At 39.9% G+C, this 17516-nt stretch overlaps 2 protein-coding genes across 2 annotated transcripts; one reads left to right on the top strand and one right to left on the bottom strand.

The window, feature by feature from the left end:
• The first annotated feature begins 26 nt into the window (after window positions 1-26).
• Window positions 27-1024, top strand: LOC126396553 (protein NCBP2AS2-like). Its single transcript, XM_050054737.1, has 2 exons — window positions 27-178; window positions 303-1024. The coding sequence occupies exon 2, from the start codon at window positions 387-389 to the stop codon at window positions 690-692; it is 306 nt and encodes a 101-aa protein (XP_049910694.1). The 5' UTR covers window positions 27-178; window positions 303-386; the 3' UTR covers window positions 693-1024.
• A 1798-nt stretch (window positions 1025-2822) lies between these two features.
• Window positions 2823-16714, bottom strand: meltf (melanotransferrin). Its single transcript, XM_050054806.1, has 16 exons — window positions 16474-16714; window positions 15638-15792; window positions 13750-13849; window positions 12669-12854; window positions 12423-12579; window positions 12089-12156; window positions 11784-11968; window positions 11473-11638; window positions 11166-11308; window positions 10257-10353; window positions 9960-10154; window positions 8733-8886; window positions 8303-8370; window positions 8021-8208; window positions 7072-7264; window positions 2823-5234 (listed from the first exon to the last, which is right to left on the bottom strand). The coding sequence occupies exons 1-16, from the start codon at window positions 16520-16522 to the stop codon at window positions 5167-5169; spliced, it is 2172 nt and encodes a 723-aa protein (XP_049910763.1). The 5' UTR covers window positions 16523-16714; the 3' UTR covers window positions 2823-5166.
• Between the last annotated feature and the right edge of the window lie 802 nt (window positions 16715-17516).

Raw genomic sequence — 17516 nt, 5'->3', positions numbered from 1 at the left:
GTGGGACTAACGCGAGGACAGGAAGTGAGGAGACACTTTAGCATGATGTAATGCACCCTAGGATTGGTGCGTTCAGGGGACGTTTGAAAAAAATCGAATCTGAAACTGACTTCAGCCTCGCTCCTCTCAGATTCTTATGTCATCCATTATAAGCTACCGGTCACCTGGATCATCTGAAGTAAGTCAACATCTTTATGTATAGTTACTAATAATTACAGAACCCTCTACATACATGACATTATGAGCTACCGACGATATGTATCTCCAGCTAACTGACAGTAAACATTTGGTGTCTCTTACAGGGCGGAAATACAAAAGTTGAACGGGACAGCTAAGTTAGCTAGCTAAGCTAACGCGTCAAGGGTCTTTGGAAACCAGTCGACAAAATGCTAGCTCGTATGCTATTTAACCTCCTCAACAACCTCCATGTAGTTGAGAAGCTGGCAGAGTCTCGTCCGATTCGCAGGGCGGCCCAGATCACAGCCTACGCCATCACCAAGGCTCAGATAGCCGGCCGGGACGCTTCAGAGCGGGTCCTGAGGTCACAGACGCTGCGGCAGGTCCGGGACGAGGCCGGCAGAGTCCCCGGGGACATGGGAGAGGTGGGCAGTCGCCTCAGGAAGGTCGGAGAGACATTTGTGAATGAAGTGAAGGAGGGATGGAAAGACGGCTCCAGGCAGATCAAGAAGTAAAGAGGACAGACTGGCTGTGAAGAGACTGAGAAGCCACTGATAACTTCTGTGACTGGTTATTGATAGCCGACAAGTTTTCATGTTTCTATGTAACCATCAGTGACTGAAGGAGGTCAAAGGAGAGCTGATGTATAAACAATCTGCCTCAGAAACACTACAGCAGACTAATGGTTATCTGCAGCCATCACAAAGTGGCTTCATGCTGGACAGTGGTCATTTCACAATCAGAAATGGTGGTTGTTAATAATGCGAAGAGGTCCACACCGACCTGCAATTTATGGCCAGATATTTTATGTTAAACTAAATAAATGCACTGTATTCACATCTCTGCACACACCTGGACGTGTTCTTTTTACCTGTTAGTGGAAATGTAGAACCTGTCTTGGAGATTAAGTGGAAGTTTGTGATAATGTGGAAATGTTAAGTGCACTTTTCCAGAATAAGTTGACAGTTCAGAGTTATTTCATTAAAAACTGATTCCTTACACTGCCTATCAGCCATGGCCTCTTCACAACAATTTCTGAAACAAAACCACACACTGGTAGTTCAGCAAATGATGCCCTTTAATTTTGTTTGTTAGTTTTTTACCATTTCCCTCCAGCCAAGGCACAAATCTTGCTGCTTTCACAAATCTGTGCATGAGATTGTCTTGGTCAGTATTTTTATTGGTCAAAAAATCTACATTAGAGACCGATGTGATGATATGTATAGACAATGAATTCACTGTTTTTGCTGAGTGTATAATAAATATTATAATTTATAACACTGCACTTTGATGGACCGTGTCAGTTGATATTACTTACAATTGATATAATCTCAGGACTTAAAGCTTGAAGTGTAAATAACAAAGAATAACATTTTCCAATTTTCCAAAACAGTTTTGTATGTGTAAATGCAACAACTGACCTGTGGATTATTGTCACGTACTGACCTAGAAACACAGTGTCAGACCTGCAGAGTCACAGAGTGAACTTCATAGTTTACGGCCGTCAAGTTGTAACTCAAAGTCTATTTGCTTTCACAACTCCAACAACAGAGATATAAGAACGTTGGAGAGAATTTCTGACTCGCTTTAAAGAGCAATGTCAAACACCTGCATACATAAACAGCAGTGGCCTGGTCAGAGCATGTACAACAACTTTAATACCTGGCTCCATCATGTACCCTCATATTTTCCATCTATCTTTTGACCCTGACAAAACCATGAGCCAGTTACTGTATACTGTACTGTCATGTAGAGATGCAATGATAATCCAATTAGCCGAAAATTATTATGCAACTATTTTGATGATTCTTAAGTCATTAGATGAGTTGAGCTTTTCAAATGTGAGGATTTGCTGCTTCTATTTGCCTTATGGTCTTATACAATATAATATCTTCGAGTTTTGGACCAGTCAACTTGCAGTTTACATCCACATCTGGCCAGACTCATATAATATACGTAGGGAAGATTTCAAAGAAATTTAATAAAATGTTTTAATTGCATTTTTTTAGATATTGCATTGACGAGAATGGGACGAACAGGCGGACAACCCGAAAAAATAACGTTGCTGCACGGTGTAAAGACATAAAAAAAAAAAAAAAAAAATTTTTAACACATTTTACTGCTGACCTCATCATTTGGTTATTTAAATGATGAAACCAAATTCCAAATGTACTTATTCTGATGGAAATAACATGTTTCTAGTAGCTTTGGTTTAAGACTTTTTACAGAACTGCCACATGATGAGGGTGTTTATGTGACACAGTTTGGAACATCTGCAGAAAATTAACATCAATAACCAGGAGGTGTGGACTCGAGTCACACGACTTTGACCCAAAGCAGACGTGAGTCACAAATTTGTTGACTTTAGACTACTTGATAAATCAAAAGAAACTTGCAACTTCACTTGGACTTTAACACCAATGACTCAGGACTTCACTTGGATTTGAGCCTTTTGTCTTGAAAATACTTGAATACTACTTTTTTTTTTTACATTACAGAGTCATCATCACCCATTCACACACATTCACACACTGGGCAAGGTTATAATGTACAAGGTGCCACCTGCTACCCAGTTTAAACACACTTAATTTCTTTTAGCAATTTGGTGTTCAGCATCTTGCCCAAGTATACTTTGTCATGCAGACAGGAGGAGATGGGGATCGACCCGATGACTTGTTAAACCATGATTTGGTCCCACCTTAATAATAATAATGGCACATTCTCATAAAGAATAGCTCAACAGTATGCATTTTATATAGCTTTATTTTATTTGAACAAGCACAGAAAACAGCTCAAGTCAGCAGCTTTATGTAGCAATACTTGTGCAGACTCACTGGCCTGGCAACTAAATATTAGTTACATGTGACATCATTTCACATAGAAATAAATCTCTATCGGAGGAAGAGAAGGCATTAATTTCTGACAGCATGAGTCAGTACATATACACTGATATGGCATCTGAGCTTCATATAAAAATAAATCTCTCAATGTAGGAAAATACACATCCAATCAACATTTTAAAGCAGGAAGCAGCATCAGGCAGCTGGAAGTACAGTAGATATGACCAGAACAGGTAGGTTTGAGTCAGAAAGAGACATTTCTGGAGTGAGTTGTTTGGGTCAGAGCAGTGGTTCTCAACCAGGAGTCTGGAGATCCCCAGGGGTCTTTGAGGGAGTCCCAGGGGGTTCCCCAGAAGTGAAGAAGTGAGCCCAGTGTGAGTAAGAGTCCTAAGAGTGACTATTCTGATCATAAGTTTCACTTCATCCACAATTATCTCCTCAACTGTGGTCGAACTGTAGAATTCTGGGCTTAATCATGTCTAACAACCAAAATATTTTCAGTCCCTGAAGTGAAATCTTATCATGTGGAGGTCTGCGACCTAATGTGTATCAACGTACGGTTCCTTAACACAAAAATAGTTGAAAACCAGTGAGTTAGAAGCAATGAGAGCAAAGTATTTGATGCAGAATAGTTAACTATAAACAATTAATTTCCTTTAACCATATTATATTCCCTTGACATCCTTGCATGACAAAAGATATTACACCAAATCTCTTCTAAAATTGAAATGGAGTTAATTTTCTTACTACAAATCCAACAAAATGCAAGTTAAACAACATCCTTGACTCAAACCATCCAGTCAAACAAATATTTGTTCACTCCCCAGCACAAACCACAGGATGTTTTCTTTATGTTCTCCCCAAATCTGATGGAACCTGACCAATGTGTCAGAGTTACCCACTCCATTTGTGTCCAAATGCTTAGATAAAAAAAAGGAGTGAAAAATGGCTGCAGGCGGAACGTAAGCTGACTATCTGTTACCAGAGCAGTTCTCATCAATAATCGAGAATAAAAAGAGTTAATGCAGATTAACTAAATTATTTATCTTCTTGATTTTTCAGTGTTTGAGGAGAACACATGAAGCAGACAGACCTATGGACAAACTTTCAGTCACTCATCATCACACTATCCCCAGCACAGCTCTGTGTGGAGGTCACACTAGTGCATATTCACTGATATGGCATTAGCTTATTGTAGAAACACAGCCTAAAGTAAGGGAGGGTTGTGTTGTTTAGTAGTGCACACAGAGCAAGAGGCAGCAGAGAAAGAACAGCAATCTGATTTTTATATTCACATGAAAAATTATTTTTTTTAGAAATGATGAGCTGGGTAGGGGCTTTAAGGTTAGGCTAAGCTAAGCTAATCACCCTCGGGCTCCAGCTCCTGAGGGACATATCAATTGTCTAATCTTGGCAAAAAAGTTAATAAGCATATTTACCCAAATTAAAAATCCTTATCTAATAAAGAAGAGGGCCTGGTCACTGATCTCTCACTCACACAAAATAGATAGTAAAGGTAAAGTGATCTAAGTCTAAAGACTGCAGATAATCTTTTAATTTCTGATTTACCACAGCTCATGTGAGGTCAAAAATCAGAATATCTGTTCTTTGTAAAACTAACTTTAGAGAGACAGGCATACACAACCCATTAGATCAATGTAACAGGTGGCAGCATACACACTGATATGGCAGCTCACCCTCAGTAAACAAAGTGGCAGCAACACCTTCTCTCACCATGTCTAATTCTCACGGGCTAAAAGTCCTTTGGCAACTTAACTCTCTTATCTGCCATAAAAAAAGGAGACAATGTGCTTCAATTCAACACCGGCACTATTTAAATCCAAAGGCAGCTCCAACATGCCGTTCTCTCATGTATTAAAATAACACACAATCAGGTAAAAATTATGCAATTTTAGGAGAAAAACACAGATTCAGGTATAAAAAGGTGTCTGGACAGCAGGGCTAAACTGGACTTGAGTAAGGCTAAGATGGGTGAAGGTTCAAATCTAAAGATTTCTGTGTGAGAATCGGAGAAAAAAAAGACAGAAAAGGGGCCAGACATGAAGAGAGGGAGGACGCAGGAGTGGAAACAGGAAGACTAAAGAGGTAAGCGGTGAACAATAGAGGACGTCGGGGGGCCTGTGTCACATTACATCCACAGGTTGGTCAGCATGAGGCTGAACAGGGCCAGCAGCAGTAGCCATGAGGAGGACATCACTGTAAGAAGAAGAGACATTTGGAATTATTATCATTTTTACATAGGAAAAAACCTTCATCGATCTGTCCATAATTTTTGATGATTAAGAATGATTCATCCCATCTCTTCACTCCAACATTTTCAAAATTATACCAGTAAGCCCAAGAGGCTGTTTCATTGTTCATCCATTTTTCAATTACATGTCTGTATCTCAGACACCCCTGGCTGTATTTTGATGAAACAAAGAGATTAGAAAGAGATATTTACATTGAAACAAGTTGACATATATGTAATTGATTGTGCTGTCCACACAGTCGGCTTAAACATTAGCCTGTGCTGTAACATAGGCCGGCTGAATATTAAACAGTGATGAGCTTCTTATCAGAGCTTGACTTTTTTGGGGAAAAAAACCCCTAATTGCTTTCACCTCAAGAGTTAGATTGATACCATTCTTATGTCTGAAGGGTGAAGCTGGAGCCAGGAGACAGGCAGGTTGGCTTAGCTCAGTGACTTGAAAAAGGGGGAAACAGCTAGTCCAAAGCAGGGTTGTATAGAGTTGTTATCTGGCAGACAGAACTATGTGTGTAAGCATTGGTGGTTCTGAGTCCTGCTCTGCTCCTGTGTCGTATGAGGTTCCACAGGGTTCAATTTTAGGGCCCCTGCTTTTCTCACTGTATTTACTGCCTCTGGGTTCCATCCTTAGAAAGCATGGTATTTCTTTCCACTGTTATGCTGACAATAGTCAGATATATGTGCCGCTGAAGAAGAAAGATGCTTTCTCGCTTAAACCACTTCTGTTATGTCTCGAAGACATTAAAGCCTGGATGGCCCTGAACTTGTTACATTTTAATGAAAAGAAAACAGAAGTGATGGTGTTTGGTCCCAATGGCTCTTATGGACAAGCAAGTCACCATCAAACTACCTTTGTGGAAAATCCTCAAGCACCCCTCTACTTGTCTCCCCCTTCCTGAAGGGGCAGAGCCTATATGTAGCAACAGCTCACAGGTGGCAGTCCTTTTCCCCTGGAGCACAAAGGAGCATGTTGATCTGCCTCATCCCTCCTGAACTTGAGTACATGAAATCTCAAACCAGCTCAAACCTCCTTAAAATAAAAGAGTGAAATGGAACCTTCTGCATGTGCAAGTCTGCAAGCCTGCAGGTCCTTGAACCAGGCTTTCCTAAATTCCTAACTATTCTTCAACCTTCACTAACGTTAGACAGAAAAATGTCTGCAAATTCCACCATAATTAAATCTGGTTTCTTAAACAGGACTCGATTTACTCTGGACTTTGAACTTAGTCTTGACTCAGACTCGACCGGACCTGGTCTTGGACTTGACTTGGACTCAGTTAAGTTGGTCTTGATTACAGCCGTGTTCCACAGTGTAAGAATTTGCCTACTAACATCTTATAAGCTCGCTAATAAACACATATCTTGAGTGTGTAATATTACACCGGACAGAGCGGGCCAACTGTTGTTTACCTGTGTTTCCAGTCTTTATGCTAAGCTAAGCTAAGCTTACCAGATGCTGGCTGTAGTTTCATATTTAGTGTACAGATATAAGGGTGGTATCAATCTTATCATCTAATATTTAGCAAGAAATTTAATAAATGTTTTTCCCAAAATATCCAACTATTCCGTTAACGTTGATCAAAAAAAAAATTCATCACTTGCTGTGCAGTTGGTGTATTCAGTTAAATTAGAAATGTGTAAGTGGCTGTGGTTCATACTGCTATTGTGATGGCAACAAAAATTTGGGTTTCTAATTCAGCTTTAGTTACTTTATATTTCAAACATTAAAAACATCGATCATTTTGACTGACATTGGATTGTAAGGAATGATTTATTTGTGGTTACCTGCATTCGATGAGTTACACTCCATGTTGACCAGTGAGTCCATGTAGCCCTGGCCCAGCCACTCTTGGTAGGTCTTTCTGTCACCGACACCCACCAGGCGAACAGTGGAGTCTTTGAAGATGAGATCTGTGCCCTCATAGGCCTGTGAGTCAAACATCCTGAAACCAGTACCTGTGTCACTGCTGAAAAATTCCTACAGGGAACAGAGAGACACGGAATAAACACCGAAACTGACCAACATAATTAATTACCTAAATTCCAGTCAGCCACTCCTGTGAAATCAATTCCTGTGTGGATCAAGTGGAGCACTTTTGTTTTTGATGGTTAAACGTTAACACTGTGTTTACACAGTTTTTATTATATTTCTTTCATACACTTTTTAAATTGTACATATTTTTGTGGGAGTATAGAATGAACTAATGTAGAACACATTCAAGGAAGGAGATGTTCTGTTTTTTAACATGGAAACTCTAATATACTACTATAGTTTCCTTGTGTTTAGCACTGATTTTATATCACAATCTTATACTAACTTTACTTCCTCTTTGTTCTCAACTTTTCCCTGAAGAGGGAAGTTATGCTGAAAGATAAACCTGGAAAATGTGGTTCTTGTGCACTAACACAACACAAATTTAAACACAACAGAGTTAAAACCACTATTTATAGTTTCTTGGTGCATTTATCTATCTACCAAAATGTAAAAAACAAACAAACATTTAATCACCAAAAGAGTTTATCTTTTGGATTTGATTGTCCAACAAAATAACTTGCTGTGATGATCTTGGGCAGCAAAGTTCGAATTCTCAGATGTCAGAGCATCCTTAAATGTAGCACAGAAAATGTATATCAGTGAGTCCTTTACTGTAAAGGATTACCCGTCTTAATCCAGTTTGAGGTCTTTACATGTTGGTGGCTCATAGCGTCTGACTCATTCACACTCTTACTGTACCTGTGCGCGGTCCAGGAGTCCATAGACGGCGTGGATGTTGGTGCTGGGCCGAACCATTACAGCGTGGGAGGGGACTCTGGCCAGGTGACAGTGTCTGTACTGTGAGACCTCAGCTTTAGTGTCCTGAGAACAGAGCAGCTGGAAGTCTGTAGACAGGAGATCTACTGCCCAAGATTCACCAGAGTTACCTGAACGCACAAAGTGAGGTGGTTAATTATGTCCCGTAAAACAATAAGACTCTTAGAAGGGGGACATTTTGTATAGTGGGGTTTCTTGTCTTACCATCAGTGTTTTGGAAGACAGTAGAATGCTTCACGAAAGCCACATCTCCCTCTCCCTTCGCCAGACACCTGAATGGACACATAGACACACGTGTGACATAAATTGTCAAGTTGTTGAAGGTGGCAAAGCTGCTAAATTGGAGAGGCTATTTTGGCTCCCCTGTTTTCAAAAGTAAAAGTCACAATAAATTTTCTGTAGACAGCTGACAGCTAGAGCACTTCTACAACTTGAATCATCAGTGCCAAAGATGCTGCCTGAAAATATGTGGTTCTTTCATAAAAAGTTGAAGTCTGTATAGCCACTAAAAACTTCAACTACACTCAACTCCCAAACTATGTTACACTGTAAGTAACATTGAGGACACCAAGAGGAGAAAATTCTAGAATGTAAATACAGAGTGGGGAAAACCTTGTGTGTAACATGTTGTTACCTGAAGGCACCATCGTATCCATCATACAGGTCTTTTCCCTTCTCACATTTGTTCTGTCCTGAGCTGTCGCCCACACACAGACCACACAGGTTGCTGGGGAAACCGGGCTGGTTGGCACCCGGTACGCAGCTCTGCTTGAAGAACCCTCCGACCGCTGAGCATCATGGGAAACAGGAAAACAGAAGGAAAATTCAGGCTTTTGGACTAGATCTGTTTTATAACCTGCTGTACCAAAAAATACAAAAAAGGCTCATTCCATCAATTATACATGAAGTTGAGTTTCATAGTTTAGTAGGCCTACTACTCGGCCTGTAACCACAGTCATATAATGTTCTCTGTGGCTTTTGAGGAGCTTTGTCAAGTCTCAACAAATCATGTAATCTTGGATTGGGCTACAAACTACAGATTTTTAACAGAAAGGATGTGAAACAAACTGAAGGTGTGGATCTGCAGGCATGTCATCAGATAGCTCCAGACACTTGTATGATTGCAGAGTTGGTCGTGAGGGTTGATTTACTTTGCTTTGACAATATAAAACTATAACCATTAAATCTGAGTTTAATTGCAATGGACTATGGTTGACATGAGGCATCGTGTCCCAGTTGTAATTACTACTTGGGTGTTGGCACAAGTGCAGTTTACACAGTATAAAACTCATAATTATGCTAACTCCATTATGCAAGACCTCCAACTTAATTGAAGTGCAATGCTAAATGGTGTTTAAGTGACACAAATTTACATATGCCTTAATTCCTAAGCTTGTGTGATTATTACTTAGCTGTTGACTGATTACAAAATTTACAAAGCCAAACATGACTGTAAAAAGCCATGTTTACTATTGGAAATGAATGGATAGTGAATGCATGGTCAGCAACAATACACCACATTCCTTCCAGGCTTTAAGTCTTTTAATGTGTCAGTGTCAGGTCTATTGTTTTGATAACAAAAACATATCACATATAAAATCCATCTGCTGTAGGAAAATAAAAACTATGGCTGAAACATTAGTGAATCGACAGATAATCATTTGAGTCATCAAGTAACAATGCTGAGCTTTGTGTGTAAATGTCAAGATATCTCTGTTTTATATAAATGTAAACGGCAATGGGCATATTTCATGCAGTCTTACATTTTATCGAGTTTCAGTATTTGTGCACTGGATCTCTCTGAGTTCTGACTCCTTCAGCTCACACCTTTGCGACACACACACAAAAACACCCCACTGACCTTGGGGTATCTGACACTGCTGAGGTGTGATCAGGCCTCTCTCCATCAGCGTTGCTACGGGAACGTTCCAGCCAGCCGTGCGACCGTATCCGGTGTGACAGGAGCGACGGCCACGCAGGTTGTCAAGGTTACGGATGTCAACGCTACTCTTTTTCACCACTGCGACTGCATAGTACATGGAACCATCGCGGTCGTCTGCGGAGAAAGAACAAAAAACAACCACCTGTATCTGTCGCCTTTGAGACAAGAATTTGTGACACACTGTTTGTGTGAGTCTCTGTGTGTTTGTGTTTTTACCTGTGTAGCTCTCGGCAGTGGCAGGGACCAAGCCGTAGTCTTTGCCTGCTGTGTAGATGTAACCTCCGTCCAGAGTGATGGCATCAGCCTCGTTGTTCTACATGAAGGAGAGAGCAGAGATTGAGATGCCAGAATGACTAAAAATAAAAAAGCCATCAGTTGGTGTTAGAAATTTCCAACTCCAAGTCGTACACTTTGTGTTTCAAGTTCTAAAGAAGTCATTATGTCCCTTTTACTACATTTAAAGTTTTACCAGAGTATATACTGACAGAGAAATGCATGTATAGAAATAAAAATGTCTGCAGCATGGCTGTATAGATGGCACTGTCTGTCGGTCAGTCCACCACGTTTCAGATTGAAATATCTGAACAATCTCTGCGCTGATTGTGATGGAATTTTGTACAGATATTCATTGTCCCCAGAGGATGAATCCTGCTGATGTTGATGATACCCTGACCTTTGTTCCACCAGCAGGTTGACATTTGTGGTTATGTTGTCTGTCTTCACAGGTAAATGCACCTTTCCCTCCTGCTCGCACAGCATGATCGAATTTCGAGTCTTTTTTTTAATTTGTCAAGTCAAGTCTAAAGTCGTCACATCCTTAAGTCAAGTCTGACTCTAGTCTAAGTCTTATGACTCAGGTTCACACCTCTGGTTTAGAATCAGTGTCTTTATTTTGTAGTTTTTCTACCAAAGACTGTTAAATGTCCTGTTGAGTACAATCTTAGTCACACATCTTTATCAACCAAATCTAAGTGATGATCAATATCACAAATGTTTATGTTACAAAATAAACATCTCAAATCAGTCTAAAAAAATCCAGTCTCCACTAGATTCTAGTGTTAAATGATTTAAGTTGAAGTGAATGAATACCACTGTAGCAATTCTTCACAAACTAGCGTCTGTTACCTTTATTTTCTTCATGCAGTCAGTCACGGACTCTCCGTAGATACACTTAATAGATGGAGTCAGACCTTTACTTTGGAAGGCCACACTCATTTCAGCACACTTCTTCTGCTCACCGCTGGACAACACACACCACCGCAGCGAATCTGGCATATTTGGTGGGTGGGTAGTGAAGGAAGAAAGAAAGGTTAATGGCTAGGTAGGTAGATAGGTAGCCCAGTTAACCAGACAGGATTAAACTAATATTTATTTATCAATACATTTCACACAGAGGCTACCGGGAAAGCCATGAGTGCTATTTTTGTTTCACCTTCAGGTTTACAGTCCATGGCTCTCAGAGCGTTGTAATAGAAACGACCCATCCACTTCTTGGGGTCATCTGACTCGGCCCCCTGGAATATGATGGATGACTCCGAGAAGAGCACAGTTCCTCCTCCATAATCAGTAGATGAAAACATGCTGAAGCCCGACTTCTCCTGCAGACAGCAAGGTACACTCAGTTAATCTCACAAATAGAATCTCACAGTAATGTGGCATAGTGCATATGTGACTGCTTTACTTTGTCTTAAACACTTTTACACCAAAAACTGAATTGTGAGCAGCGGTCCTGTTTGGACGTACCAGGCCCTCAGTCAGCATGTTGAACACCACAGAGGGAGTGACGTGATCGCCGACCACAATCCCACGGAACGGGATGCGGACCAGATGGCATCTTTTCCAATCAGAGACAGGAGCTCTGGTGCCGTCACGACACAACAGCTCATAGTCTGATGACACCAGTTTTTGTGCCCAGGCTGGGCCGTGACCTGGTGAAAAAATGAACAGTTAGCTAAAAGCTGACAAGCTCACAACAAAGAAGTTGCATGTGTCACTAGTTACTGAAACAACCAACTAATGACTGACTATCCAGCTAACTAAAGCATTACCATCAGTGTTTTCCTGGACAGTTGTGTGTTTGATGAAGGCCACCTCTCCTGCACCTTCAGCCATACACCTGCAGACACCAAACAAAAGGGAGAAAAAGGTTATAATCAAAGGTGCACGCTACCTGCAGAATTCCACCGCAGCTGCTTTGAAAGCGTTCCTCAAATCCAATGTCAAATAAGTAAATAAAATAAAAAAGAGTCATATTTCAAATCTGTACTAATACTGTTAATATCAAAGGAAGGCCTCTAGATATATCGTGGAGTAAAAACAAAAAGACATCCACTCCACATGTACAGTTCTGCGTATTGTAAGCAGAGTATGAATGTGTATTACCTGAAAGCTCCTTCATAGCTGTAGTATCTCTCTTTGTCACTCATCTCACATTTGTGCTGTCCAGCACTGTCTCCTACGCACAGCTGACACAGAGACGCAGGGTCACCGAGCTGGTTTGCTCCAGGGACACAGCTGGCATTGAAGAAATGTGCCACACCTGACAAAACAAACACACAGGTCTCTCCAGCTTTCTGTATGTACAGTCTCTATAGGTATAGATATGTATGTATAGTGAATGTTTCCTACCCTGTGGGATGTTGCAGCCCATCACAGACATGTAGCCCTGGTCGATGAAATATCCTAAAGGCATTTTCCAGCCAGCTGTGCGGCCTTTCCCGGTGTGGCAGCTTTTTTTTCCTTTCAGGTTGTTGATGTTGATGCCAGAATTTGCTTTCTTCACCACAGCAACTGCATAGTAGGAGGCACCAGTACCTGAGGTAACAATAGCACAGTTGTTAACATACATAATGACAGTAAGTTCTGTAAGGCAGCAATGTACTATTGGCTATGACATTCTGGCTCTGTGATCTAAGGTCTAGGAGGTCAAAGTGTAGACTACCACTCCTGTTTTAGGCCTATCCCACACCCAGGACAGAGATTATAATCAGGGTAACAGGTGTGATAACTGAATCAACTTACTCCAGGTTATCCATGATAAAGAACTAAACAGTTTGGGAAATATGTTTGCTCACTTTTTTGTCAAGAAGATACCGCTCTCATGTCTGTACGATAAATTTGAGCGACAGGCAGCACATGGTTAGCTTAGTTTAGCTTAGCACAAGGAATGGAAATAGAGGGAAACAGCTAGCCTGGCTCCATCCAAGAAATAGTCCAGGATGTAACTTCTCATATAAAGACAAATTATTATTTCTATATTACATTTTTTATAAACAAATGGCAAGTCAAGTGTTAATTGCTTATCTTTAAAGGTGCTTCTAGGTGAGCTATTTAACCTTTAGACTGAGCCATGCTAGCTGTTTCCCTCATTCCTTCTGTGTCTTTATGCTAAGCTAAGCTAATGGCCAGCTGGCTCACCATCACATTTAGTGTAAAGACATGAAAGTAGCATCACTATTCTTCTCTAATTCTGGGCAAGAAAGCAAACTTGCACTCTATAAAATGTCAAACTATTTCTTTAAACATTAAAACAGCAAGCTGAATAAGCTAACCTGTCTTTCTGAGGTGCAAAGCTGACTGAGGAGCAAAAGTTTAACTCAAATAAATCACTTTTCACACCTGTCTTTCTCTCTGAATCACTACCTCCGTCTCTTTCCTTCCACGTCTTTCTGTTTGAATCTCTCTTACATGAAGAAAAAACACATCTTACGATCAGCTTTTGATTCAGCGGCAGCTATCTTGAAGGACGCGGTCTTCCCCAGATTGTAGATGTCAGATGCGAACATGGACAAGGCGTCTGCTTCTTTTTTCTGCCGAGACGCACCAAACAAAAAGAGTAGTGTTCAAATATCAGGGAGTTAAAACTTAGACTCATGACGGCAACAACTTAGAACAATGAGAGTCTCTGTGGCTTTGGGATGATTTTGAAATTGCAGTGCAAGAGAAAATGTTTTGGACTGGTGAAAATACTTAATAGTTTTTTGTACATATTTCCTTATACCATAGGCTAGATAGGAAAATGATCAGGGTTGGTTGGCTACATGGGGTGGTTGGCAACTTGGCACACAGCTATTTTTTGGTCCTTTGAAGGTCACAGGAACAAAAATGTATCATCAAAATGTTTGCTTTCATCACCTGCACTCATCTCCTTTGTTAAAACCCCTGAAAGCCACTGAGCCCCACTAAGCCCTACTTTTGGTGAGGATTACATTTATAATATTGAAAGTAAAAAAAGTGGTCTATCAATACTTGTTGACATTTTATCTACCTAGAAATTGTTTCGGATTACTTTCCATTTACATTTCCCTCTATATTGTCACAGATTTAACCATAATGTCAAGACGGAAGAAGGTGTGTGTGTATTCTTATTTTTTAATTTAATGTAACTTAATTTTGTTTATTTATTTTTATTTTATTTTATTAAATTAAAAAAAATTCATATTTATTTTTATTTAAATTTATTTTATTTAAAAAAGATTTATCTATTTACTTATTTTCTTTATCTTTATTTATTCATTTATTTTTTATTTTTTGCAGGACCTGCGGGGTGGGGGTGGGGGAGTTGTGTAAAAGAAAAAGGGGAAAAAAATGTTATCTATGTTCACTTAATTTCAGTGTACTGTACTTATAAGATGAATAAATAAATCTGTTAAAAAAAGTGGTCTATGGACTGAATGTATAATAAATCTCTGTTAGAGATATTGTAAATGTGTAACTTATGGTTAATAGACAAATGAATCATCTACATTTTGATACAAGATTTAACAATGATGGTAGCTGGCTGACATAATTTCATCACAGAGTTGGGTCAAATGTGAGTAGGGTTGGTTGGCAACTGAAAATTTAAAAATGCACTAGTCTTAACTGTGACTGTATTTTGAGAGATTAAAACTATTTTGTGAGTTTTAAGCAATGTTTATATTGTTAGTTAATTATTAGCATTTTGAATGGCCATTGGCAAAAGTAATTACACATTCCCACTGATGAGTTTCCTAAAAAGTTTGAAATTGGGCAGATATTCTATTAAATGTTGATGTTTTCTGGTTCTTCTTTGAAGCAAATGGTCGAATTGTTTCTACTAATTTAGAAAACATTTGTGTACATTAAAACACATGTATTTATAGCTGAGGCCTTAATTTGCTGCTGGTCAGAATATTCTACGTAACTCATGCCAGAAAGGTTTAGCAGATAGTGAAAAGTGTGCCAACCATCCCCGGTCTCCCCTGTAATTTACCACTCTTGTGTTTCACCCATAGTTCAGCTTCTGATATATAGGACATCCTGATTCTGAAATCTTTGTGGGTGTCATAAACCCAGTGTGCTTTGTGCTGCCTGATAACTGTAACCTATTGCCCATGAACAAGTTTACTGCAACCTTCCACGCAGGCCTTGTTCCTATCTTGTTATCTGATGCCTGATTGTGTGTTCTGCCATTCAAAATTTTATTAGCTCTTAATAAGTCATCTGATGTCCTGATTGATAAATGAATAGATGATGATATTAATAAGATGTTTTACAATACAGGAGACTGTATGATTATAAAGTAACAACTGTAATCGCAAGTTATTTAAACATGCTGAGTTCATTCAAAAACCGACCTGTAGTTTCTGAACGCAGCCCTCAACCGTCAGTCCTTTGACGCAGTCTAGGGTCGGACGGATGGAGACGGCGGCGAAAGACTGCGACATGGCCTGACATTTCCTCTGCTCTGCGTCTGAGATGGTGCACCATCTGATGTTGCTCTGGCCAGACACTGAGAGAGAAAGAGACACACAGAGACCACTCATCATTCTTTTATTAAGCTATTCCACCAAATGATTCATAAAGACATCTTGTGATCTCAACTATCCAACAACTATGATTATATTATGCCTTTATCACTGCATCTTTGCAGCAGTACAGGACAGCTTCCCAACTAGGATCCTTCAAAGGACCACACTATCAATTTGATGAATAATAAGATGTGAGAAATAGGTTGAAATTGTGCTTTCTGATTTTACTCAAAATCACTTCTTGGTTGAAGTGCTTAAAGCTCATATGCAACCTGTGACGAGGGATCATGAGTAGATGTTGCTAGTCAAGCAATAAAGGTTATGAACCAGTGTCTGATGAATAGCAAACAATATATCTACTCTTTCTGTTTCAGATTAAGGATACTTTATGTTGGAATTGTTGCCTCACTCTTGCCTTTAAAGCATTTATCGTTGTGTGTATCTTCACCTCTGGCACAACCAGCAAAACATCAAATCATCAAACCATGTTAAATTCATTTTAGTTAACCTCTAAGACAATTGGTTTTGCATGGCATCACAATATGGCACAGAATAAGACACAAAATCTTTAATTATTCAAACATTATATGTAACTATGACATTGTATGTAACTTTAAAGTGCATATAGTTTTAAAAGTAGTTTTTAGTGTATATAGTTTTACCAGTTTGTAGTATTAGCAGTAGAGCTCCCGCTGTCCTCCACATGGCCATGGCCTCGTCCTCTCTTCCTCTCTCCGGTAGGTAAAACAACCTCTTTTACCTTCTCCTCTATTTTATATACGATGACTCCTGAGTCAAAGTTCAGCCTCTATCTTCAAGACCTAGCTTAAAGTCCACGAAGAAAGCTCAGAGGAGGCTGTATTTAGTGATTTACAACTCTACATCAACATGTCATTTAGGAGTCACAAGACTATCAGTTCGAGTAGTGTGGAGTTTATGAAGTGCGCCTCTCTGGTATACCTGGCCTGACACGTCTCTGCTGCTGCTGCTGCTTGGCTGCAGGCCAAAGTCTGCACAGAGAGGTCTTTTTACAGTAAACCCCTCCTTTGCTTTTTCTGCGTGGTGCTTTTCCACTGTTGGGAAAAAGGAAAGAAGGGATTGGTCACTGACTCACTACTCTGGTCACTGAGAGGAACAACATGGAGACAAAGAGTCTGTTTACCTGCCTTGGTTGCTAACTTTGACCTTGTCTCTGAGTTTTAGAAGTTTATCCTGTGCAGAATATGCAGAGAAAGTCAATTATTCCAAATTGCAGACACTGTGAACTGAGGCTTTGACCATGACGTGGGTTCTCTGGTGGCTCAGGGGGCTAATGATGCACATGTGCTCCACTGCTGATGTTCTGGGTCTGATCTGGGCTGGGGCCTGGTATGTCATCCTGCTCCAAAATTATAAACAAAATCAGTTATTACCAGGGGTGGAACGCAATGACATAAATTTACTCATGTAGTACTGAAATACAAATTTGAGGTACTTGTACTTCATTCAAGTATTTCCATTTTAATGCATTTTTAACTCCACTACATTTATTTGATGGCTAATCACTTTAAAGAGCTTACATAATAACATATGACGGGCGGCACAGTAGTATAGTGGTTAGCACTGTCGCCTCACAGCAAGAGGGTTCCTGGTTCAATCCCAGGAGGGAGCCCTTCTGTGTGGAGTTTGTATGTTCTCTCTGTGGGTTTTCTCCAGGTACTCCCAC

Source organism: Epinephelus moara, chromosome 10 (assembly GCF_006386435.1).
Source record: "Epinephelus moara isolate mb chromosome 10, YSFRI_EMoa_1.0, whole genome shotgun sequence".
Lineage (NCBI taxonomy): Eukaryota > Metazoa > Chordata > Actinopteri > Perciformes > Serranidae > Epinephelus > Epinephelus moara.
The sequence above is the reverse complement of the archived record's forward strand: the minus strand, read 5'-3'. Positions and strand labels throughout refer to the sequence as shown.

Bases quoted from the DNA above. Each gene is read 5' to 3' on its own strand.
- LOC126396553 (XM_050054737.1), top strand. From the start codon at position 387: ATGCTAGCTCGTATGCTATTTAACCTCCTCAACAACCTCCATGTAGTT.
- meltf (XM_050054806.1), bottom strand. From the start codon at position 16,522: ATGGCCATGTGGAGGACAGCGGGAGCTCTACTGCTAATACTACAAACT. The intron at 10,354-11,165 runs GTAACAGACGCT...TCCTTCATGTAG, and splicing joins ACTGCATGAAGAAAATAAAG to AACAACGAGGCTGATGCCAT. The intron at 5,235-7,071 runs GTAACCACAAAT...TTCTTCTTACAG, and splicing joins GTGTAACTCATCGAATGCAG to TGATGTCCTCCTCATGGCTA.